At 40.6% G+C, this 25,622-nt stretch overlaps 1 protein-coding gene across 1 annotated transcript in view; it reads right to left on the bottom strand.

The window, feature by feature from the left end:
- cxadr (CXADR Ig-like cell adhesion molecule) overlaps positions 1-25,622 on the bottom strand; it is a 53,071-nt gene that overhangs the window by 9,023 nt on the left and 18,426 nt on the right. Inside the window, exons 2-3 of the mRNA XM_042499269.1 lie at positions 11,887-12,056; positions 3,655-3,859 (exon numbers count right to left, since the gene is read on the bottom strand). Coding sequence (XP_042355203.1) covers positions 3,655-3,859; positions 11,887-12,056 — 375 coding nt within the window. The remainder of the gene's footprint in view (positions 1-3,654; positions 3,860-11,886; positions 12,057-25,622) is intronic.

Here is a 25,622-nt window from a genome sequence, read left to right as displayed (position 1 = left end):
TGCTGTGCAGTTTCACAGAGCTGCTGACACAGCTGTAGACAGTTTGTGTTCTTAATATTACCTCATAACCATACCATTGTTAATACGTATGTATATTTTGGTCACTTGGATACATAAGTGTAACAAAAACATTGACTTGAAAGAAACAGTCAAATTCTATACCTGTAAAGGACACTGCAAACTGTACACCAAAGTACCATCAGGCAAAAGAGCAACAGGTTTAAATGTGAAACAGGCTGAATGAAGGTCAGCGCATCGAGGTGAAGTTAGCTGATGAAGTGAGATTTATGAGCCGTGAAAGGCTATTTTGAGGACGAGTTAAAAAAAAAAAAAGAGGGATTGCTAGATTGTGGTGTAGTCATGAGGCGCACAGCTTCAAGGAGTGATTGTTGAATGATAAAGTGAATTATAAGCGACTTGTGGGCTCTAAAGCCAGGCAGGAGGAATTAAAGAGATTGGCTGTTGAGCTCTGCACTGAAATGTGATGAGGAATGCAGGTCTGTGATTGGCTGTGGAGAGAAAAGGCGGGGTCTAGTTGGAAACAGTTGACATGCAGTGGCGGACCGCAGGTGGGTACTCTCCTCCTGTTAACTTCAATGTCCCGCTGCGACCAGAGGAGAATACACAACAAGTGACGCTACCTACTGTACACCATGTACTCTCAGCATGTGTGCACACCTGCATACGGCCGTGTATGTGACGTGCCGCAGCTCAGTATAAATTGTGTTTATGTTTGTGCACACATATGCACGCACGTCTCTCCTGTTCTTAAGACCGTCCTCCTTGTGACAAGATCGACCTGAAGGTAAAATGCAGAGCAGGCAAGATGTCCTCCCCTCTCCTTGTCAATGTTTCTTTGCTAAGAACACCCCTGCCCCTGGGGTCAATAGCTAGCAGCCTGTCAGCTTCTGTAGCCTCCAGCTATCTCTCTCTCTCTCTCTCTAATGCACACACATGCACACTACAGCTAAAGACGTCTGCATTATAACCATATTGAAAGTTGAATTTGCATTTTCATCAAGTAACTGATGCTGCTATTCACTGCAAGATATGATCAACAAATTTAGTCAAATTATATTATAACAATCAAAAGGAGGCACACAAGAACCAATAGAACTAACATCGAGAGAAGATACATCAATATATTAAAGTATTACACCAATATAAAGAGGGTCTGCACAAACTAGGATGTCTGTGCAGTAGAAAGATGCAAATACTTTTGAAATTGGTGCTACATGACCAGAGAAAACAGAGAAATAGGACTGTGGCATTCACATTTGCTCAAGAGGTAGAAAACCTACAACTACCAGAATGCAGTGCACCATGCCAGACCAATACATGCACCTGCTGATAGGTGATGCAATGCAAACTGGTCTGTCTAGCATAAAGACAGCCGGTTATTAACAAACAATCTCATAGTGCAGTTTAAAAGTAAGCTAAAAGATGTTTCTCAAAATATTCGAGGATGAAAAATAAAACGCAGTAACAGAATCTTGGTTTATATTTGATCAGTGCTGCTTTGTTTTACTCCTACTCCCACTAGTACAGCTAAACAGGAAGTTAAAACATGTCTGTGCATAACATAATCTTGATTTATATTCAAACAGCACTGCCTAGTTTTACCGTTTGAGCAGATTTCGGTCTGAGTTTGAGAGAAAGGGGCAGCTTGGTCTCTTGATCCACTCTTACTCTCTTTGTGTCTGTGGTGGCGGGAAATATGAAAATGTGGAAGTACAGCTTGTAGTTCGAGCGACAGCCCAAGAGTTGGGAGGAAAAATTAATACTGAATTCACATATCACATATCCCCGTGTGTCCATCTTCTCTCCCCTCATGCTTCAACTGTCACTTCAACCAGAGCAAGCACTCTGCATTGTGGTATTTTTTTACATCCACAAATATTTTGTTTTATAGCAACCAGACACAACAGAAGCATCTGAGCTAGACTAACAATGCAGTCCGTATTGAGCCTCGTTGCAACATATACTTTCAGTTTCTACTTGAGACAGGAGTGGTTAACTAGGCTGTTTGAGGACACATTTGAAAATAAACGTGAGAACAACTGATTATTCATCAAGCACGCCTCCTAACCTCACTTAAAGAGGAATGTGGACCTGTTGTAGGGAGGAGAGGCCGTCACAGAAAAATGTACAAATGTACAGTATGTATGATTCAGCGATGACTTCATCAGTGATTCGAGTTGCTTCTGATCCGATCGATTTCTATGGAAAACGACCTCCCTGGGGGTCTCTGTGAGTGGTTCTAGTGTCAGCTGCAGTAACAGTTAACGGTCAGATTATCCAGGGCCATTCATCTCTTTTATTATATAACTGCTTTGTGGCGTCACAATACAACGACTGAGAAACCGGTTTTGTTTTTCCAATAGCTCACGTCTGTCTGGTTGAGCTCGTTGTTGCGGTGCAGTCACTTCTGCACACATGATATCATGTCAACAAGAACAGCAGCCATTTCCTGAAACCTGCTCTGTCTTTGGAGAGGAGAAACTGCTGTGATAACAGGCCTGCAATAACAGCACAATATGCAGCTTATCCACAACACAGACTAGCGCAGTCAGAGCATGTGGGTTGTTTTTCCCATATGCAAATACCAGGGCGGGTTTCGGGAGGCGATTCACTTTCGACATCATTTAGTCAGTTGACCGACCAGCAAGGCCACTCTGTGTGTCAGTGTATGTTTGCCTAGGGAGTAAATCATCTGACTTACACAACTCTGATGTGTCACCCATCTCACCGCGTGCAATAAAAAGTCAGCTGAGCGCAAGGACTCCATTTCTGAGGTTTGTCCACATTTTCCAAAAGACAAGGATTACATTGTGCACTTTGAAAATTATTTGTAATATTCCAGATTATTTGTTAAACCCACTGAAACCTGAGCAAATTGGCTTGATTTCATTCAAAAACATGGGAAGAAGGCAATAAGAACCAAAAAAAGAAATTATCCCTAAATTGGCAAGAAATTATTGAAAGGTACACAAAAATTACCACAAAATTAACAAAAAATTTAAATAATTGTTAATAAAATATATATATTAAAAAGACCCGAGAAAAGAGCTAAAAAATAATTATAATTCTGTAACATATTTTTAAATATGTAATTATGATATGTTTTTCCCTTACTTTTTTCTTTTTTTTCCCAAGACATTTCCCTCTAGCTTTCTGAAAATAATTTTCTATATCTACCAATTTCTTGCAATTTGTGGACCACTTCTTACAAAGTTGTCTGTTGCCTTTTTTCCCATATTTTTGAAAGATATAAACCAAACTGCTCAAGGTTTAAAAGTTTAAATAATTGTTCATGAAGATTATAACTAAACGTAGATACAGATATAAATTATAAATCATGAGCGCAATATTTAGCAAACCCCCCCCCCCCCAAAAAAAAACAGGATTATCATTTTAGACATAATCACAGAGCATCTAGGGCGAATTCAGAATTGTACCACAAAGGGCGCAATGCTCTACAGCCTCTAGGAAGGACACACACCCGATTTTAGAAGGGATTACATCAAAACAGCCGAGCAGGGCAAAGGCCGTGTGATTTGGTGCATTTCCGCTGTGTAGAGAGGGAATTTACCCTGTGAGGGAAAAAAAAAAGAGCCTAACACCAGAGTGTGTTCAGTGATTTGTTCCACTCACCCATGACAATCAGCAGCATTTTCCTGCTGCGGATACCGGGAGCCTTCTTCACTTTACACTGGTAGGTGCCCGAGTCCGATGACTTCAGCCCCATCAGGTTGATAGAGGCGTCGCCGCTCTTGGGGTCTAGTGAGTTGAAGTGGACTCGTCCCTTCATTGGGGCGTAGTAGTCTTCATACGGCCTGTCGCCTGAGAACATGATCACCTGGATGAGAAGAGAGAGAAGGAAAGAAAGTTTAAGATCTCTTTTTTTAAACTTTGATGTTTATTGAGTTTTAGTTTGTATATACAACCACAAGTTCAATTAATATTAACTTATTACTTTCTTTCCACAATCAGAGAGATAGAAAAAAAGAAGCACTACAAACAAACAAAAAGTTAAAAACAGAACAGTCATGGTTACAGATGTCCATTTTCAAAGAAGGGCGTATATACAAATATCGAGCATCTTTAACTTTATACATCAGTAAGTCCAAAAGTATTTACCACTGTGTCATAGATTGTCAATTTCTTCAACTTGCTGTCAAAAACATTTTCTCCCAGTCCAAGCTGGTAGGACATTTTTTCCATGATGTAAATCATTCTTAGAATTTCTAATTAATTTGCTATAGTACAGAGTTCAGTCTTGAGAAGGACATAAGGTCACAGTGACATTGACCTTTTACTGTCAAATTCTAATCAGTTACTTGTTGAGTCTAAACATTTGTGCCAAATTTTTAAAAAAATCCCTTGAGGTGTTCTTGAGATATCACGTTGAAAAGTTTTGAGATAGTCGAGGTCAAGTGTGACCTTGACTTTTGACCTATGACCACCAAAATCTAATTAGTTCATTGCTAAGCCCAAGGGGATGTTTGTGCCAAATTTGATGAAATTCCCTCAAGGCGTTCTTGAAATGCGTGCGTTATCTGGCCATGGCTATCACCGCTGCAGAGGCATAAAAACCTCATGAAGAGATCCACCTGTGCTGCGTTTACACATCCGCATGAACTTCTGAATTCAGAGAGGAGACTCAGGATGATCACAAAAGGACACGCACGCACGCACGCACGCACGCACGCACGCACGCACGCACGCACGCACGCACGCACACACACACACACACACACACAAAACAGAAAATAGAAAGCTTGCTGATCCAGCTAAAGCCACACATATATCCTAATTCTGTAAGAAAAAAATGGTATCTGACTATTAAAAATAAGCTGTTCTACAAAACAAAGGCCTTGAAATGACAGTTGTGTGCTTTCTGAAAGCTAAGGCCCTGCTCACTGGACCAACCAAAATTATATGGAAGAGAGAAAGCGCCCTCTCTTTTATCTGTGCAGTGCCCTTCAGCCTGGCAGCCGGTGCTGTTCTGCCCTTTCTGAGCTTAACAAGAATGAAGGTGGAACAAACAAAGCGACCACTGTGGAGCCAAATCAACACCTGCTGTGTCAACAAAGAGCAGTAGCCCCCGCTCCTGTCTGAACCCTCCTTCCCACACAGCCTGGGCTAAAAGCAGAGAGGAAATGCCTTGAAATAAAGGCCAGGTGGAGTCGACAAGCAACCTCGTAGTTAGTAGCTGTTGTGGTGGAGGAGGGGAAAAACAAAAAAGAAACAAGGAGGGCGAGAGAAAGGCAAACAACAATGAAAAGAGTTCTCATTCTCTTTCATAGACACTGGCATATTCTTCCTCATTTCCATGGAGACAGTCATCAACAGGCTTTTCTGTGCTGCGATGAACGCCAGGCGTATGCACAGCAATACCCCTGGGTGGGGAGGAGGAGAGAGGAAAAACTAAACATGGCAGGAGAAGAGGAAGAATAATGAACCCATCAGAGGAGGCAGAGCACTTAAAGGCAGCACGAGAGGAGCCAAACAAAGAGAGTCAGAGATGATGTGGTGCAGCAAGTTGCCTCTCAGCTACATTTCAAACTGGAAGCGAGTTCCTGAGGCAGCAAGGCAGGCATGCATGTTCATCTTGTACATATTAGCCATGTAAACAGGTAATGTGGTTAAAATTCCACCTGGCTCTCCGGGGAGGGAAACGTATCCCCTAACTTCACCCTGGATCAGAACATCAGCAGTAATAACAGCAATATGCGAGATGAGACCACGGCGGAGAGGAAATTAAATTGCCCCGAGCTCAGCCAGACAAGAACTCTCACTTGAGCCCACTTCACAGGCACACAGATGGGAGTGCGTACACACATGCACACCTCTGGCAAAAAAAAAAATCTGAACTACACAATAACCTTGAGAATCATGATCCAATGAAAAAAATCCCATAAAGAGCCTGGGGAATAAAAATGAAAAGGGCAAATGACTAGACAAGCTGGCGGGGGCTGGAAAGGACAGCAGAGCTCCACCGTCTGCGTTTCATAACAGGTAGGACGTTCAATGATACAACCGCCACCTGGCCTGGCCATCCTCAGTGGACGGATCATGCTGCAGAGGTAACAGAGCCGTATTGGCCAGGCTTCATCACACACATGTGAAGATGAGGTCATTGTCATGTGATGCTCGCACAGGGAAGAGGAAGAGATCATTTGAGAGGCAAAGCAGGGATACCTGTGTACTCTAAACAACCTGCAGAGGCGTGGCGAGCGCAGCATCGTGTCTTTACACTCCCATTGAGGCTTTTAACTTCAGTGACTCCAAGTGCAGCTGTGTGCAGTCACAGAACAGCTCTGCTCCAAACTGCTTCACAAGGTTAAAGCAGAACCAGAGAATGGATCAAGTGTCCTTCAACACTGACGCTATAGAGCGTCAAATCTGATCCTCAGTTGGGTGCTGGGTGGCACCTAATGTCTAACTCCTAATTCACAATAAAATAATAAAAAAGTAATTCCCACTGTGAATTGCTTTTGTACTTTTAGTATACATAAGGTGCCAGAGTTCATAAAACAGCATCAAAATAAAGCTTGTTAATCAAAAAGGTGCCAGTGGAGGATCCACTGCCGCCCCCCCCCAACAGAGATCCCAAGCTCCTAATGTCCTAAAATCTTAGAAATGTCCTGAAATCCTGGAATTGCCATAAATTCTAAAATTATAGTAATGTCCTTAAATCCTAGAATTTCCCTAAAATCAGAGAAAAATCCTAAAATCCTACAAACGCCCTGAAATCCTAGATACACGTGGAGCTGCTGCAGCTGGCCCCCTCTCCTCCAGTCATTCTGCAAAAGTGGCCCCCAAGCAAAGCAAGTTGAGGATCCCCGCTACAGGAGAACTAACAAAATGTGGCCATTAGCATTCAAGATCATCACTGATATACAAACAAACAATGCAATTTTCACCAAACAGCGTCATGGCTTTACCTTCAAATCCGATGCTACTCAGTCAACATGCACAGATTCCTGTCACAACAAATTCAGCAAACAAAAGGCTCTGCTGCTGCTGCTGCGCTCAAGGACAAAAGAGACAGTTTGTATGAAATTGGATAAAGCTATATATTTTGAATTTCCCGTGCAAATTCCTCTCCCATTCACATTCACTTTTCATAATTGTTTTCCTCATTGTTCTCACAGTGGTGGCAAAGGCTCAGGGCGCACCCTCCTTTCAGCTAATCTGTAGCCTGCCAATGAGAGCCAAATGCTAATGACTGTTACTGTAGGCATGCCTGGCATCTCTCATTCAAGCCCAACAAAGCAACATGCATTAGCTATGCTTCACCACCCTCAAAAAGACCCCGATGATATGTGGGATATGTCAGATGAAGGAGGCCATCACTCCCCACCGCACACTGGACTGAATAGTAATGCTGTAGAATTACCTCTGATTGCATCAATGCAAAGAAACTGGAGTATATAGGTCACTAATATATGGCAAAAATATTAACCCTTTGAACCTGGAGCAACACCTTGTGCTGCATTCAGATGCCCATTTTTAAAGGATTTAAACCTTCAGACCATGGGCAAATTGGTGTGTGATTTCTTTCAAAACATAGAAAAAAAGGCAATGAGCAACTTGCTAAGAAATGTTTTAGAGATTCTAGCTAGATTTTTTTTTAAAGAAAATTAAAAAATAAAAAAAACCTATATTTCTAATTATCATTATTACATATTTAAAATTATGTTACAGAATTTCTAATTTTAACTGCTTTTTCCAGGTCATTTACTTGTTTGTTTTTTTTTTTCCATTCTTTTTTCAGCCCCATCAGGTTTCTGATTCTTCGTTTTTTTATTTTACTTTCTTTTCTATATATTTTTTTTTTAAAAAGTTATTTATTTATTAAATAATTTTCTGCTAATTTGTCTTGTTTTTTTTTAACTTTACTTTCTATTCCATTTTTTAAATGATCAATTTATTATTCATATTTTTAAATGATTTTCAGGTAATTGTCCTGTACTTTTTACTCATTTCTTGCTTAGTTTTTTTTTTTTTTTTTGCTAATTTCTTTCTTCCCATGTTTCCGACAGGCCAAACTGCTCAGGTTTCAAATGGTTAAAGTAGATGGTTACTTTGCACATGCCCAGCACACATCCTATCTCCCTGCACACTAATACAGGGCTTCAAGTGTCCAGTTATACGACCTGGTGGACTGACCCTGTTCTCCACTTTAAAGTTTTATCCGATAGTGGCTGTTCCTTTAAGAGCGGCCTGGATTTGCTCATCTCCAGCCTCGTGAGCAAAGGTTCACCATGGTCTCTGAGCATCTGGGAGCCTCTGGCTATAAAGTTTAGCCATCATTCTTGTCTCCTTGCCTGACCTAGTAGCTTTGGTCCTTGCAGATCGGACTAATCCCATTTAACACTGTCACATATATTAAAGCAGGCCCCTTGGAGTTAATATGCTGCTAATTACAAAGAATTTTCTCTGACTTCATATTGGTTAAAGGCTATAAGAATTTGAGCGTGTGTATATAGGGAGCGAGAGCTGATAGGTCAAGGAGAACAAATGTGTTCGGAGAGAGATGTCTGGCCGTTTTAAATTCCTGCAAAAGTTTAGCAACATTAATTGGTTTGCAGATAGACCTCTGCACAATGGCAAGTGATAAAGAAAATAAACAGCGGAAACTGATGCAAGATGGGAGCATTCAATATATTTCTACAGCTGCATTCAGCAATGAAGAGAAGGAGGCACTATTAGGGAACCACCCATACTGAATTCTGTGCTCTCTTTTAGCATTATTTATGAAAAAAGTCAGAAAATTTAGAAAAATCTTCTAGTGTGTAGGATTTAGGAGATATACTGGCAGAAATCAAAGATCTAATATAATAAGTATGTTTTATTTGGTGTATAATCAACTGAAAAATAAAAAAACGATGGGTTTTCATTATCAGTCAGATCATATAATTGGATAAGAGGAGCAGCTGTCTGTGAGTAAATGCATACTTTTAGACCCTGCATAATTGACGGTTAATTTTTACTTTTCATGCATCCGATGGTCTGCTGCTTCATCTGTGCTGGGAGTGTACTCTGACAGTTTGATGCTCTTAATAACTGAACACATATATTCAAATAGCACTCCTAATGAAAGTTCCAAGAATAGAAAATCTATTTGTGGCGGTAGATGTTATAATCGTGGTGGCCAGCTACAAATAAATGTATGTGTGGAAAACCCTGGTCCTTGTCCACAGAGATTACAGTTTTGCACTGCTGTGTTTCTAACCAAAAACTGGATCTAGACAGGACCTTTCTCTTTTTCATGTTTTTGGATCACCTACCATAATGAGCAGCCCCCCTGCAACATGCCAAATATAATCCAAAAACTCTGATTTTTTTAAACGTGAAACCGCTTTAATCTGTGTTCTTACTGGTTTTACTCGCCTGGTCTATTTGTTTTGGAGATATTCTGCAAATAACTCAGCTCCCAGTGAAAAACTCCTAAACGTCTGGATCTTAAGGGAGCAGTTTGTATGACTTAGGGGGATTTGGTGGCATCTAGTTAAACCTCTCCTGGTTAGAATTCTCTCAGTGTTCATTGGTCAGGAGGTTTTTACTGTAGATGTCTCTTCTTTGAAACAAACGGACCAGTTTGACGTTACGTTACAAATCAGTGTTTCTCTGATGCTGTTTGGCATAACGGAGACGGGCTGCTAGCCCAGCACCTGTTTACATGCTCACTGTTTTTCTCTGATAATTTAAGATCCAAACATTCAGGAGGTTTAATCGGGAGCAGAATAATCCACAGAGGTCTCTTCCTCTCCAAAACAAATAGACTGATGTTGCTTGCTTGCTAATAGGCTTCTCATGTCCCTATTTAGAGTCAGTATTTTTGGTCCGTCAGTTCTGGGTTACTGTAGAAACATGATGGTGAACATGGCAGACTCCATAAACAAGGACCTGCTCCCTGTGTAAAACTAAACAGCTCATTCTCAGATAACAAAAAAACAGCAATTCTTTTTTTCAGGTGATTATAAACTAAAGAAAACACATACAGTATCTTATATCATATTCCTAATTCCACACACTTGATCTTAATTTATCAGAGAAAAACGTGAGCAAACACTTGCAGGTGTTGGGCTAGCGAGCCAAATGGCATCAGAAAACACTAATTTTTAACATTAAAGTGCTTTATTCTGTATTTTTACTGGTACCTGGTCCATTTGTTTTGGAGAGAAAGATAACTCTGTGGATAATTTGGCTCAAGGTAAAAACCTGAACAACAAACACTGAAGGAATCCCAACCTGGATTTCACACTTGGCACATGGGAGAAGTTTGCTATCTGCAAATCCTTACTGCTAGACGCCAATAAATCCTACACACTGCTTCTTTAATATTTCATTATATGCACCCTTGATATATAGAGAGTAACAGTAATGATAGACCGTTAAACTCCACGTCCCTTTTCTCCTCTACTCCAGTTAATGATTCAGAGAAAAATGAAGTAGGTCAAAAAAAAAAAAAATAGATGGGGGTAATTGGTGTCTCTGTGATGGCACAAGTCCAGACTCTGAGAAAGCAGAAACCAGAAGCAGACGTACAGTGAGGACTGGTTGGGTCAGTGGACAGAGAAGACAGTGGGTGGACGACAGAGACAGAGAAACATGATGATAAGCCTGTGACCTATTTCTAACATTCAGGCCAAAAAAACCTAAAGCCACAGGATGCAGGGGAAAAACATAGTGTAGGAGAAGGATGAGAAGGCTTTGTGACAGGTGGGAGGTGGGAGAGAAGAGAGCCACAGGAGAGAATACCACCACTGTAACGATCTGTAGCAAGAATCTGTCTCTGTGGCTACGAAAACCCCGAGGGCATGAGGAGATCCTGTAGAGTTGTGTAGTCCTCTTTCCATGGCTGAGGGCCATGCTGGAAAGGGAAGACACTGTCTGAGATAAAGAGAGCTCCCACTGCTCCCTCCATGTGTCTGTGGGAACACTGCACACAACAAATGCTCAGCAGAAGCACACATGGCTCAAATTACATTAGTCTTGTATGCTGTATACTTCCTATTCTTCGTTGCAGGAGGAAATGCATAGCTAGAATAGAGCCTGTATTGCACAACATACAGCCCCAGGACAAATCTGGCTAATCCACCATAAAAAATAAAGTAATTCACACTGGCAATTTTTTTTGTACTTTAGGTATGCGTAAGGTGCCACAGTGCAGAAAACAGCATTGAAATAGAACTTGTTTATCACAAAAAGTGCCAACGAGGATCTCTTGCAGCCCCCGACATCGGTCCTAGCTAAGCCCCACATGTCCTAAAATCGTAGAAATATCCTAAAATCAGAGAAATGTCCTATATTACTGGAAATGTCCAAAAATCCTAGAAATGTCCTAGAATCTGAGAAATGTCCTTAAACCACGAAAACATCCTGAAATCTTATAAATGTCCTAAATTCCAAGAAATGTCCTAAAATACTAAAAGCATGTATGGGGCTGCTGCGACTGGCCCCTGGCCTTCTGTCATTTTGCAAAAGTGGCCCACAAGCAAAGCAAGTTGAGTATCTATGCTGTTTGCATTTCAACATTTTAAACCACAACAGAACAGTTATGAGCAAAACTACACACACTGCAAACAAATGAGGGACTTACATGAACTACATAAATAAAACACTTCTGTTTTTGAGGTATTGAGGAGCATGTGAGAGAAACACTAAAGCTACATACAGAAGACCAGGTTGGAAAAGATCCCATCTCTACCTTCGCAAAAGGCAACAACAAAGCTCAACATCTCTGAACACAGAAAAAATAACTGTGCTAAATAAAAGTCGATCGCAGAGCAGATAACTGCCAAGTCTACTTTCATGTGCTTTCTTTGAAATAAAACTGTATTTTCAATGTTTGTGGGGAACATCTACACGTACCACTTTATCTTCTTTCTGGTTGTCAGAGGCCAACAAGCTCCATTCAATATCCAGCGGTCCAGAATCTTCAGGGGCGAGGCTGAACTGGCAGTCCAGCTTCACAGTCTGACCACTGGCCTTCTCTATGGATGTCGACCCCGTGGATGTAATCTCTAGACCTGCGGCAAAACCTGGACAGAGACACACAAAGGGGGGAAAATAAAGCACTGCAATATGCATCATAATAAGTGCAACACAGTTACTGCAGTGTTTATCAAACTAAGTTTAAGACTTTTTAACATCACATTAATGCAAGTCTATGCCTGTTTTTGAAACTGACACATTCCAACTTTGACATGACGAACGTCTTAGTTAATGTACAGCAGCAGTGACGGCGTTTGCTATAGATCTAATGGTGATGACTGAAACTCTATAAAAAGAGATGAACAGCCTCCTGCAGCACGATCTGCTGTCACAACAATTCCACTTTTTAAGCATTTAACATTTCCCAACAGCCTGCAATCAGCTACTAAAACATTTTATAACAGAAGTGCCTACAGCAGGCAAGAGAACATATTCAAGACTTTTTTAATTAAACTGAAGAGTTTTTAATGCCTTTAAACCAAAAGCATTTTTGAGGACACTGATCTAAATGCTTAATAAGACTTTAGAGATACTCTAAATTTAGACTTAGAGCCTCAGTGACCCTTAGTGAAGCTGAGAGCATCAGTATAGTTCTGTATAAAAGGTGCGATTGCAGAATGGGGAAGGACTGCAGGTCTGTGTAAAAGCCAGCAGGACAGGTGTGAAGTTTTAAAGCCATGTTACATGTGTGACCCATCTTGGGAGATTTAAAAAGCAGCAGCACTTAGCAGCTAACTCAAAGACGAAGAAGCATTGTCCACATATTGGAAAATCAATGAGATTTAGGGGCTCCTTACCAAGGCTATTCAAAAGAAGCTGGGACCTGATCTTTGACCTTATGGGTACGGTAACATTGATTGTCATTGTTATTTATAAAAATGCAGATGTATACATCATATGTCACACTAGAGGCCAACACTGTTGCGTTAAACATCATGCTCATCCCGCCTCTTTTGCTTCTGTGATGCTGGCATACTGTCTAAAAATAACACACTGGAGTGGCATAATGCTACCGTTTTGTCTAAAAATGCAAAGGCAGTGTAAAGGTGGGAATTCTTAGTGGCCCTATAGCACGATCTCTGTATAAAAACAGAAAGTGATTGGGACTTCAGGTTGCTGAACACAAGTTTTCATGCTTGAACAGGCTTGAAGACCTCACACAGTGCATCCTTCTAAAACACCAGCCTTGAACTATGAGAATCGCCGAATCTGCATGCACCAAAATGTTTCTGAATAAATCATTTTCAATTTAGGAGTGATGAAGTGTTATGAATTGCTGAAGTGTAGATAACTTTTCCTCTCTTATTCATCAGTGCAGCTCAGAATATGTAATAGGCGACATTTTTGAATATAAATAATAAAGTCGCTCTGTGACATAATGATGCACGCTATAACTTCTGTTAATTAGTCCATCATTATTATCACGCACAACATTTCTGGAACGATCTTATCGGGCATCAATTTTTCATCCATATCTCCATTTCTTCTCATGCAATTTAATGTCATTTTCATCTCTAGCTTTGGCAGCAGAAATGGCCTTACCTTTAAATGTTTTGAAGAGTATTTTTTAAAATTCCTAATAGTTTTATCATCCTGAAACCAAATGAGGAAAAGCTCTGTGGTAATGAGATCACACAACCACAGCCAAATTTGGGTTTTAACTTATTTTTTGGAGATAATGTTTATGTTTAACATTGTGCTAAATAACTAACAGAAGACCTAAGATTGTAAATTCATTTTCTGTGATAAAAACTTCTGTTGTTTGCATCAACTGAGCTGACGAAAACTGTTTGCTTTACAGAAACATTTTCAGTCAGCAGTCAAATGTTTTTATTCGGGCAACGTGTCACTCATTAAATAAATATGGCTACATCTCATCTGAGAAGTAACTGTTAAAATATGCATAATGCAAATCACACAGTGGAAAGAAGACACTAATAGAGCAGAACACAGCTTAGCTGAAGGAATGGTGATAATAATAATAAAAAAAAGAGAAGCTGTGGTCCATCACCAAACTGGAGCAGACTCTTAAGCATTTATTCTTAGAACGAATAAACATAATTTCCTGGTGACATCAACTGGGTTAAGATTCTCCATTCAATAAGAGACTTAAGCCGCAGCAAGAACACAGTCCATAGAGAATGGAGTTGTCACATGCTGCCTCGACACATTAAAATCCTCCTGACAGCCTGCCACCTTACAGTCAGCGAGCGGGGCGGAGAACAGCTTTAAAAAAAAAAAAAAAAAATCACCACAATATGTTACTGCTAAAAAGCACTGTAGATGTGTAACAAATACTTATCACGTCCCATAAATGACACGAAACATATGTAACTGAAATTTTCTGCTGATAATAGAGAGAATTCACTCCCATCAAAAACCATAGCATTTTTCTTTTCTACATCAGCATCTAATGTTGCTGCTTTAACACTCTCTGGCAGATGGAGACGACTCAAAGATAATTGGTGAAATAGCAGCCAAACCTGGCAACCGTAAACACTTTGTTAACCTCTTTTCTCTTCCTGGAAAGCTTTCTATTTTGATTACAAGGTTTCCATGAAAGTAAAACAAACAAGAGTACATACATCTACGCAGCCACAAAGGGATCTTAAAGTGCATAATGCATGTTGTGGCTTAGTGCAGATAATTTGTACTGAGGCTGTAATCACCCTGTAAACTACAAACAGTCCTCCACCCTGCCTACTCACAGCATGAGCAACGGCATCAAGTATGCAACCTAAATGTTCTTTCTGTAACTTTTTAACCGTAGGCTATTAACTGTATTCTTTTTATTGCCGATAGGTGAACAGATTGTAACCTAACTTAAAAACTGACACTTTCCTTGACTTTCTCCGTTGCGTCTAGAAACCTGCAAACTGACTTCCATGTAAAGGTCGTGGGCCAAATTTTTCTCATAAAATCCAAACGATGTGACGTCAGTTATATTCCCAACGGTTCATTTCCACTGCACAAAGAACCCGCTAAAACCCACTAATATCAGGCTTTTTAAAACAATGGCAAAGTGTAAAATCAGCATTTTGACCCACATCAAATGACTGTAGTAGTCACAGGTATTTATCGGCTCCCATTGGCATCAATGGAAAAAGAGATGCAGTGATGTGCTGCCACTAATTAACTTTATTTTCCAGCATTATATCAACATGATGGCGGTCAGTCAGTCAGTCTCGTGTTTGTCGCTGTTTTGGCCGATGCTCAGGCGCTCACTCATGAGTACAGAAGCAACAGAATGCTGACTGCAGTCTCACTAATGGCCTCTGAGAGAGGTGTCACTTTAAAAAAATGATATGAGAAAAAGAGGATGTTGCAAGCTGATTGTGTGAGGGAAGTTTCTAGCTCCGGGCCCTGAGGGTGTGACCTACAGGTTGACGTTCCTGCCGCATCTCATGTCCATCAGATCCATTTCGGCCTAAAACCGCACTTCCCTCTGCAGCAGACGACTGAATGAAAATACACCACAGAGGCTTACACACATAGAGAATGACAGTCTCAGTCACACCCACTATTGTTGAAGCCTGCAGCCTATCAGCACTTGATATGGTTGCAAAGCACAAGCATAGTTTTATTCCCTATCCGTCTGTGCTGCAGCTGGTCGTTTCAGCCCACAGATTTTGACAGACGCCCTTGATGGGAGTGATCCATCGCCTTCAGCCGAAGCAAGAGAAACAGGGCGCAATATAGAGAGAGCTGAGATACGTGTCTATCACTGTCAAAACGGATACAAAGCTTGGCATCTGCATGACAGAAAGCTGTGTCAATTCATCAAGCACTTATAGAATCCAGGGCATTTTTCAAAGTTGCTTAGAAAGGGGAGAAAATTGCAGTCTGTGAGGAAAAAGGAAGTATTCAGCTGGAACAGCTTATCAGAGGCTGGTTTCTCTGATGGGAACTGTCTGATGTACCTGTTAAATCGATGATGGACCTCTGAGGCCTTAAGGCAGCATTTGTTTAAATTACAGTTCAGCCAGAGGCCTCTTCCATTCAGCATCACACAAATGGGAAAAAGTGCCATTTCAGGATCTCATCCCTTCCACTAGAAAACAGATTTGTTTGCGTATAAACCTACCTGTGTGCTGGCTCAGGTGACAGCAGTGTCAAGGCAAAGGAACATAGACACCATGAGCGTAAACTAAAGTTAATTCCACATTCAGACAGGAATCCATGAGCCTGTTTAATCTATCTGTATAAAGTGGTGCAGATGAACTGTTGCAAATGCAAATGAGATAATTAGGTTAGTTTATTTAAAGTCACAGTAATCCTGCCATTATAGCAAGGCAGGCAGATGTTCAAGGCCCTGATAATGAAAAACCATTTTATCATCTTTGTACTTTGAGTGATGGGATCCTACTTTTTTTCTTATATATGAGTAAAGTATTCAGATTTCCTCTTACAGTTTAAACAGTTTTGATAATCATATTTCTCAAGAGAGATTTCTGTGTTTGTGCTTTTCTCACTGGTCACATTACACCAGGCGCAGTGTATTCTGGTAGTTGTAGGTTTTCTAGATGCAAAAGCATCTTTTTTTCTTTTGTAGCACCAGTTTCAAAAGTATTTGTGTCTTTGTACAGCATCAACGGCCTAGTTTTATATGAGGGCCCTCTTTATGTCGGTGAAATACTTCTTCTTTAAATCTGATCAAACCATGTCCATAAAGTCCTGGTGAGATAGATTAGCTCTTTAGAGTCTGAAAGTCATAACAAAAAAACAAAAAAGTGCTTCTTTCTTTCAAGACATAGTAAGCAGGATTTGTTGCTTACTGCTTGTAAATTTGACAAGAAAAAGGTGTTAGGTATTCATATTGAAACAGCGAAATCTGATTTGACTCATAGAAGCAAATTTCTGGCTCACTTGCAAAAAAATAAAAATAAAATTTACATTGAACTCTGAACTGGCAGGAAAATGACACCCGTCTCATTTTGGAATAACACAAATCAATCAAATCTCAAATCTTTATTTGTATGACACTTTTCATACAAAGAGTAACACAAAGTGCCTAACAGAGATTAAAAACAATAACAGAAATGAAAAACATCAAAGACAATCAACACAAATAACCCCGTAACCATGTGAAAGGCAGCTCACAGTGTTAATCAGTAACTATGAGCTATAAAAACACCTACTGTACCTGCTGTGTGTGTACCCTAGAGCATGTGAGTCACAGCAGAAATGATCGTTACCGAGCTCAAAGTCTCGGTGAGAGAGCGCTCAATATAATTACTGGCTTATATAGGGTGACCGTCAGTCTTTATTTAGAGTAATGGCACCAGAGATGAAGTAAACCGGCCTTTTTCTTCCAAGGTGATATAATCGGCTGATTAGGGAGACCATCATTACAGTCTGAAGAAAACTATGAAAAATAGACTTTTGTTAAGGGCAGTCAAGCATGTATACCAGACACACACAACTTCCTTGAGCTCAACGTGTGTAGTGAAAATGTCCTACTGCGTTTGTGTGTGTGTGTGTGTGTGTGTGTGTGTGTGTCGGCGTTGTAGGGGAGCCGAGCAGTGGGGGAGGAAACGCTGGCTAATTAAAAAGTCCATCTTAATAACTATTCATGGCTGCATGTGTCTCTGCGAGTGTCTCTTCCACACTATCTGACACAGCACATCCCAGCATGGTTACTGGGAGACTGGGAATGAACAAGAGGAATTTAGGGTTTCAGCGTGCTCCACCCAATACCCCCACTGCCATTCACTCACCCCCCTCCACCTCTCCGTCTATCCCTCCCTGCCTGTCCTCCTCTCCAACACACCCATGATTGTGGAGTCCCCTCGGCCGCCAATTCTCTGCGGCCCTGCTGATTGTAACCCCACCACCCACCCCCTCCACCTTTGTCGGCATACAATGGGGAGCGAATCCTGTCTCCAGGCAACCAATCCCTCGGAGAAGGTTGCCGTGGCGCTTAAGAGAGAGAGAGAAAGAGGTAGACAGAGAGAGAGGGAGAAAGAGGTTAAGTAGGTGGAGACACTAGGGAGAGTTATGAAAAGGGAAGTTAACGGCGCTTCGCCATTAAAGAGCGTTTGTGGAAGTCAACAAAGTGCATCTCTAGTCTGTCACGGTGAGGCAACTTTATGAACAACCATGTAGTTTCATTACAAAGGAACATTGTAAACAGGCACAGTTTCACTAGAAGTTATTTTGCTGATTGAAACGATGAGCTACTGTAAAATTTCAATTAATAGCCCAAACATTATTTGCTGAAAGTTTCTCGGTGACGTATTCGTGGATAACATTAACGCAAGTGTTTTGTATCTGAGGGCTTCGAGGCAGACATGGTGTTAAGCTGTGAGGGTAAGGAGCAGCTTCAGCAGACAACAATAAACCCTGAGACTCCTGACCCTTGTGCTACCAAGCTAAAGACCCTCAGAGCCTTAGCAGGGCCCACAGCGGATCATAAGCCTCTTTCTCTGCCCTTTGACCTCAAAGAGCATCCTCGGGAGTAAAGTCTGAAAAGCCAAGTCTTACCATGGTGAGATAAAGGTAACAGCAGCTATTTCAGGCTCACAACGCAACAACATCAATAACAAAAAGCTCGAGACGAATGACGCCGCAGTGGGATTTACTTGTGTTTACATTATTTAAGTTTTGCTTAACTCTTTAACACTTGAAACTGACATCCGCGCTCAGACGCATTTCACCAGGATTCACCAGGAAACCTCTGACACCTGAGATAATTAGTTTGATTTCTCTTAAAACATGGGAGAAGATGATGAGTGACTTGGCAAGAAATACACCACAAATTGCTAAAACATTAGTAAAAGGGGACAAGTAAGTGATCTAAAAATTAGCTGGGGGACATTATTAGATATTATTTAAAAAAAAAAAAAAAAACAGGGGAAAATGTCCAGAAAACCATGTTTAAAATTCTTATGATTATGTATTTGAAATCATATCTTTTTTTTTTCGTGTTTTTTAAATTTTTAAATGAAATCTGTTGTTGAACTTATGTGATAAAAAGGAGTGACATAAATAGAAAAAGTGAATGGGACAAATGCAATAGACTATTGCATCTATTTACTTATTTGTTTATATTGATTTTCTTGATTTATTTATTGTTTTTTTCCCAATTCATTTTCTTGTAACTTTTTTAACCATTTCTTACTAATTCTTTGGGCCATTTCTTGCTACGTCGCTCATCGCCTTCTTCTTGTGTTTCTTAAAGATATCAAGCCAATTTGCTTCAGTTTTAAAGTAAGAACGCAGGTACTTATTTGGCTTATGTGAGCTTCTTTGGCAGTGAAAGCATTTGTTTAATTTTTCAGCCAAACTGCTACAAAAGATTGCAGGGAGAGATGGATCTAAGAATTAAGATTTGCAAGCATCATTTGCATCTTCTTCCTCATAAACAACACTGCAACACTTTTAATTTAGTGCTTCCCGATAAAAAGAAAACCCATACAGAGTAAACAGTTCTTCAAAACAAAGTGTTATTTTCAACCGAGTAAAAAGAAAGCGCCTTACTCATGAGAACAAACAAAAAGAAAACAGTGACAGAGTTTTTGAAAAGAGTGGCATGTTTTTCTGGATGAACAATGATGGTGGGATGAACATTTATAATAGTAAAAGTGCAGTCTGGGGGGCTCTAGTCTGGAGTGAGCAAATTAAACAGCACAGACGTTCTTCCCATCATAAAACAGTCAAGCCAATCCCCTGTGACTGCGCTGAGGAACATCAATTATTTCGGGCACAGCGGAGGATAACTCCATAACTTGGTCGCTGCTCAAAAAGAAGGCTCTGAATGCTCGCCCCAGTGCCCCGCTGGAACTATTCAATTTGAAGCAATGTGGGTGCCCCGGGAGCGAGCTTGGCTGTGGTTTATTTAGTGTTGCAGAGAGGGCCGGGACTGTTGAACCATACTGATTGTGCTGTAATGCAGCCTGAAAGCTCCACTTGCCACACAGAGCTGCCATCAATTCCTAGCGCAGATGACCTAGAGGCTGTTTTGACATAATTGAACATTAAATGATGAAGGGGTGACGAATGACAGGCACTTTACTCGACAGCCTGAGCATTTGACAGCTCTTAGACGAGCCTGCGAGGGATGTGGTTAACGCCACTGCTGTGAATGTCCACAGTAACCACTCATTAAATCGGGCAATTCTGTATCATATTTCATGTACATCAAATTAGATTTGTAATCCCACCATCAGGTTTGTAAGATGGGATGTCTCAATTAAGGCAATTGAGGTAATAAAGGACCTACAAGACGGCAGGAGGGGGAGAGGAAAGATACATTCCCAAAGGTTTTTTCCTTAAAGGGACATAGATATTTTTATCTTACCTGTAGTGCAATTTATCAGCCTAGATTGTTTTTAGTTTTAAGTCAAACTGGGCCACTCTTATGTGTAACTTTAAGCTTTCATAAAATGTTAATGGGTGATTTATGTGACCCCCACAAACAGATTAGCAGGAAAATTAGCTATAGACCAATACCAATGCTTTATACCAGGCTGTAGACATTATTATTGGAGCATTTTAACATGGGGGTCTTTGGGGATTGACTCACGAGCCTCAAGTGGCCATTGGAGGAGGTGCTGTTTAAGGCACATCAGCGTTGACTTAATTTCTTTTTTTGACTGTTTCATGTCAGAGCTATTATCTTTCTACTGTACTACACTCACCAAATGTATCACTGCACGGAAGGGCATGTGCATATACTGCTAGCTCACCTAGCACCACTAAGCTGGCTAAAATTATGGCTCGGCCGAGGAAGACGCCATTAAACTTTATACCTTGCGCTGTCAAGAGCACAAACCTTTCTTCCACTGAGTAGATGCAAACTTCTTTCTGCGCAGTGATGCAGTTGGTGGATGCAGTTCAGTAGAAAGAAAATAGTTCTGTCATGAAACTGCTCACAACAAGGTCTGTGGATTATCTTGAGACCGGGTCGTGATTTCTGCAAAGATATTGAGTTTTTCAAATTTCATTTTTGGGGCTTTGAGCAACACAAGCTGAGAGCCGTCTAGTTCCATTAAATTGTAGCGAGGGCAGACATCTCTGACTGATTCCTCCAACACTCTGCAAATCACACCAAAACAAACTAGACTGATAAATAGCACCACAGGTAAAAGGAAAACATGTATTTTTGATTCTGGGGTGAACAGTCCCTTTAATGGTTGGACTCTCAGGTCATGGCCCCGGGATTTATACATCTTATTCACAGCATGCATTAGCATTTTACAAGGTGTAGGACAGTGCATTTAACAGATGCTGCTCTACGAACCGGTTTTCTACCATGAATTGCTCTAAAGCTGAACACAAACCACTAAAAGCAGCCCTGGCCAACAGTACATCCCTTCCCCCATCCCTGTGGGAAGAGGCAAATTTATCTTAAGAACCCTGAAGAGTCAGATAAGACCCCCTGGTGTCTCTGAGACCTGTGGAAACACACACACATACAAACAAAAGGCCTGTGTCCCTCGGGATTTGTTAAAGCCCAGGGACAGAGGGAGATGGTGACAATATGGGGGCTGGCTGTGCCGTAAAGCCGATAGGCAAGATGCCAGTCCAAGGAGCAGCACACAGATAGCCTGCTGATAACACCCTCACGGGAAATAACAAAAAAATGTGCCAACAGAGTCACATGAGGAGGAAATTAAAACAGAAAAGAGGAACATGGATGTGCTGGATATGAAGCATTTTGGTGATACATGAGTGTGCCATGATTATAAAAATGCCTGTCTGTAGATGTGACACAGAGGAGACACAAACATGAAACAGCTGGAGTGTTTTCTTCAGTCAGGAGCCAGAGGAATAATTACAAAATCACATCCTTCTCACTTTGAAGGGGAAAAAAAAACAAAGCAATTCCCTGCCAGTAATTAGTGAACACGTGAAAGCAGTTTGCACGACTTGAGAAATGGTTCAAAACAGAAAGATGCCTCACAGACACACACATTTGTATCTCTGTTGCCACTTAATCATCATTACAGGAGGAGGAGGAGGAGGGGTGATGGATCAGTGAGAGGATTTAATCAATCATCAGCCGCTGTCTAATGGAGAAAGCGTATGCCAAAGTAAAAACAGACGGGTGAGACAGCAGTCAGGTATTTGTTGGCCCACCATACCTGCTATCAACATCAGATAGCATCCAAACATCTTCACTATTAGACTTTATCCTGCCTTTTTACATAAACATTAGTCCTGCTTTCAATTAGCGTCGACTCTGCTCACAAAAAGTGTTTATTCGCATGATATGCAGGAGGAGGATCAATGACAAACTGTAGCCACATGTTGCTGTTGTGATGAAATGCATGTGATCTCTTCCTAGGTGGTCTTGCAAATGAAGCCAAAATTGTGCATTTCATACAGTAGCATTTTCTATTTTTTCATCTTTTCAAGTAATGATGAGATCACTATCATATTAAGGCCTAGACACACCAAATCGACTTCAAAGAACATGTGGCAAAGAAGGCCATCTGTTGCACTGCCTCAAATCGCCTGTGTCTCAGCCAAAAAGTTGCACCTGAACACACCACAAAGACTACAGCCAACGGCCAACTAGTGCGTACATTCTGCACCTGTGTGACAGAAAATAACTTCATACCAGCAGGCAACAGTACTCTACAATCGTCACTCAAAAAGGGAAACTGTAAGAGCAAAAGGACGGATTTAAGACACTATTCAGAGAGTTGGCACAATAATAACACAACCCGATGTTAACAGAGCACACCAGGCAATTTGATAGAGCAAGGGGCATCCTGTGAGTACTGAAATTAAGTGTAACAGTACTGGGATTTTTAACTATGCAGGCATCACTCCATTTTACTTTAACTGTTACTTAAGTTAATCATTAATTCGCCTACATCAAGCATTGTTGAACAGACTTTGCACCACAAACAGAAAATTTTCCCACGAATAACATTTGAGTTAAATCATGACTGGTTGTAAATAAAAGGACAAAAGGAAGGAAAGAAAGCTGGACACTTCACTAAAAATCTCCAGGGCCCAGATGCATTAAATTCTTTGCAGATTCACAAATTAAACTGTGCCCGAGCAGTCACCATTTTGCATGGCTCTGGATATATCACTCAGTTATCACATTTCTGCAAATTGTTGTGGTGAAATCTAGATCGCCATTATTACCAAACTACAGAAGGATCAATGATTCATTCATAGGACTTTTATGGAAACTAATTTTAAAAAATGCTCCACATTATAAAATGAAATTATCACCAACAGGAAAAAATGAAATGTATCACTCAATAATCTAATATTAACTTTATAAATGTGCCTTTGATTGGCATTTTACAGAACGCCATGCAGCCTACAAAAATAATAAAATCAGTGAAAATGCCAAATAACCATTAACTCTCTTAACTCATATTTTATCTCCTCCTATCTTCCTCCTTATCATTTCACCTGCAGTTATTTCAGCTAAAACTGTGTCTACACTTGCTCTAAAGAATGCGTGAGATGCGCACATTTCCCCTTTATATATACCAGATTATGTTTGGGAAAAGGCGTGGTTTTTGTGTGTATATATAGTTTATGCATCTGCCCCCAGGTATACTTACGTATATGAAATCAGAAGATGTCACAATGCACTGTTTGATTAAGCTGTTAACTCATCAGCATCACATTAATGCCACCAAAGCGACTGTCAACAGACTCTTATTTCACTAGTTGCACAAAAAAATGAAAACATACAAATAAATCTAGGATACATAATGCACAGCAGCTGGCCTGTTGACATGTGAACGTAAACAGTGTAGCAAGCTAATGTGCAGGGTGCAGGGCTGTTGGTAAGCGACAGATGCTCATTGACGGCCCAACATCGACCACCGACCAGCGTCTGCTTGGTGTGTCAGGGTGCTTAGGGTCGAGCAGAAAGGGCAGATGATAACAGAATAGTGAAGTGACCTTTCAATAGGTAAGAGGTCTTTATTATCTTTTAAATTTTACCAAGTTTCAAATATGTTTTTTGAAATATATTTTTGATGAAATAAAAAAACAAAAGAGGGCTGGGCAGGGCTGTGGAAACACGTCATGTTTTTTACAGGCATGCATTTGTATTCTCAGCCCCAAGCGGTTTAGTGTGAAGCAAAAGAATGAAAGCCAAATGTCTCAGTGGGGTGTATTCACAGGGCGTCTCTCCCTCCTGACACAGGAGTTTCTCCTAACTCGCTGAGGGGGAGGCAGCCATGCCGCTGCCTATCCTATCCCCCCCATCCCCCAAAACAAATAAAGTGTCTGATACAGACCAGGCCCCTGCCGGCGCCCCAGCCCGAGCCTTTGTCCGGGCCCCAGGGCACAATGCCAACTGTGATCAGGAGGCAGCATCGCTGATCACACACTGAGACACAAGCGCAGCAGAGTGCAGCTACTTCATTCAGACTGGTGATGGAGACGTGTTGGAGAGTCGATCCGGATCTTACAGAACATACGAACTCAGATGCACATGTGCACTGCAAGAAAATGTGTGATCGTACAGAAGCAAGCAGCTGTGTAATGTTACAAAGTAATGATTTGTTACAGTACTTAAGAATCATTTTGAAGCATCTGTAACTTTTATTTTTCTGTCAAAATGTCACTTTTACTCCAATACATTTTCCCCAAGCATTAAAACAAAACCAAAAACTGAAACACAAACAAGAAAATGACCTTAAAAAGTACTGAAAAAAAAGTATTTATTTTTATATGACTTTTTCCTACAACATATATAAATTCATTATAATCGCAAATATAGTTTTCCAGACATTTTCCCCTATTTTGGGGGAGGATCACTTGCTTGAATTCCCCATGTGTTTGAAAGAAATCAAACCAATTTGTTCAGGTTTCAAAGGGTCAAATAGCTTGTGAAAGGCGTCTGACCGCACAAGAAAAATAATGCTGATCCACATTTGAAAGGGTTAACAACAGCATTTATTTGAACTTTTACTTTCAATACTTAAGTACATTTAATATCTTAAAAATTAGGTTTGATGCCTGGGCGCAGTAAATATCATATACTTTAAGACTTTTACTCAAGTTATACTCTAACAGGTGACTTTAACTTCTACCAAAGTCACTTTCTAACAAAATATCAGTACTTTTACTGAAGTATTTCAGGTACTTTCCACCACTGGAAGGCATCAAAGGTTTCTCACGACTGCGTGTAATTATGTCAGAGAGGTGAGCACATAAGAAGTCAGCTTAAAGCAACAGAGCGTGAATATGAAACTAGAACATTTCCCTTAAAACGGTGAATTTAGGGATTAGAAGTTCTTTCTGGACTTCCTAACAAGCCTGATGTTTAACGTCATTACTGTTGGAAGTGTACAAAAACTCCTCAGGAGGGGAAACAATGTAACATTTCTGGAATTTCCAGAGCTCAGCAGTTTCTGCTCAGTCTGAGGTGGGCTGACTGTTTCACTGCACCGTGCTCGCTGAAATAGAGGCCATGAGAATGAACAGGGCAGGTTTAGTCAGATTTGCCTTTCTCAGCGATAAGAAACGACTTCCTCATAGCATCTGAAACATATCACTGACTCTGGCATCTCTGACTCAGTCAACTGAAGACTTTTTTTCTTAACTTTTTTTTTAACAAAAGGTGCTTAGGTGGTAAATCTAGTCACACATACACAAACTGTATGAAAAGTAAACACCTATGGAGA

Source organism: Plectropomus leopardus, chromosome 13 (genome assembly GCF_008729295.1).
Source record: "Plectropomus leopardus isolate mb chromosome 13, YSFRI_Pleo_2.0, whole genome shotgun sequence".
Taxonomy (NCBI): Eukaryota; Metazoa; Chordata; class Actinopteri; order Perciformes; family Serranidae; genus Plectropomus; species Plectropomus leopardus.
The sequence above is the reverse complement of the archived record's forward strand: the minus strand, read 5'-3'. Positions and strand labels throughout refer to the sequence as shown.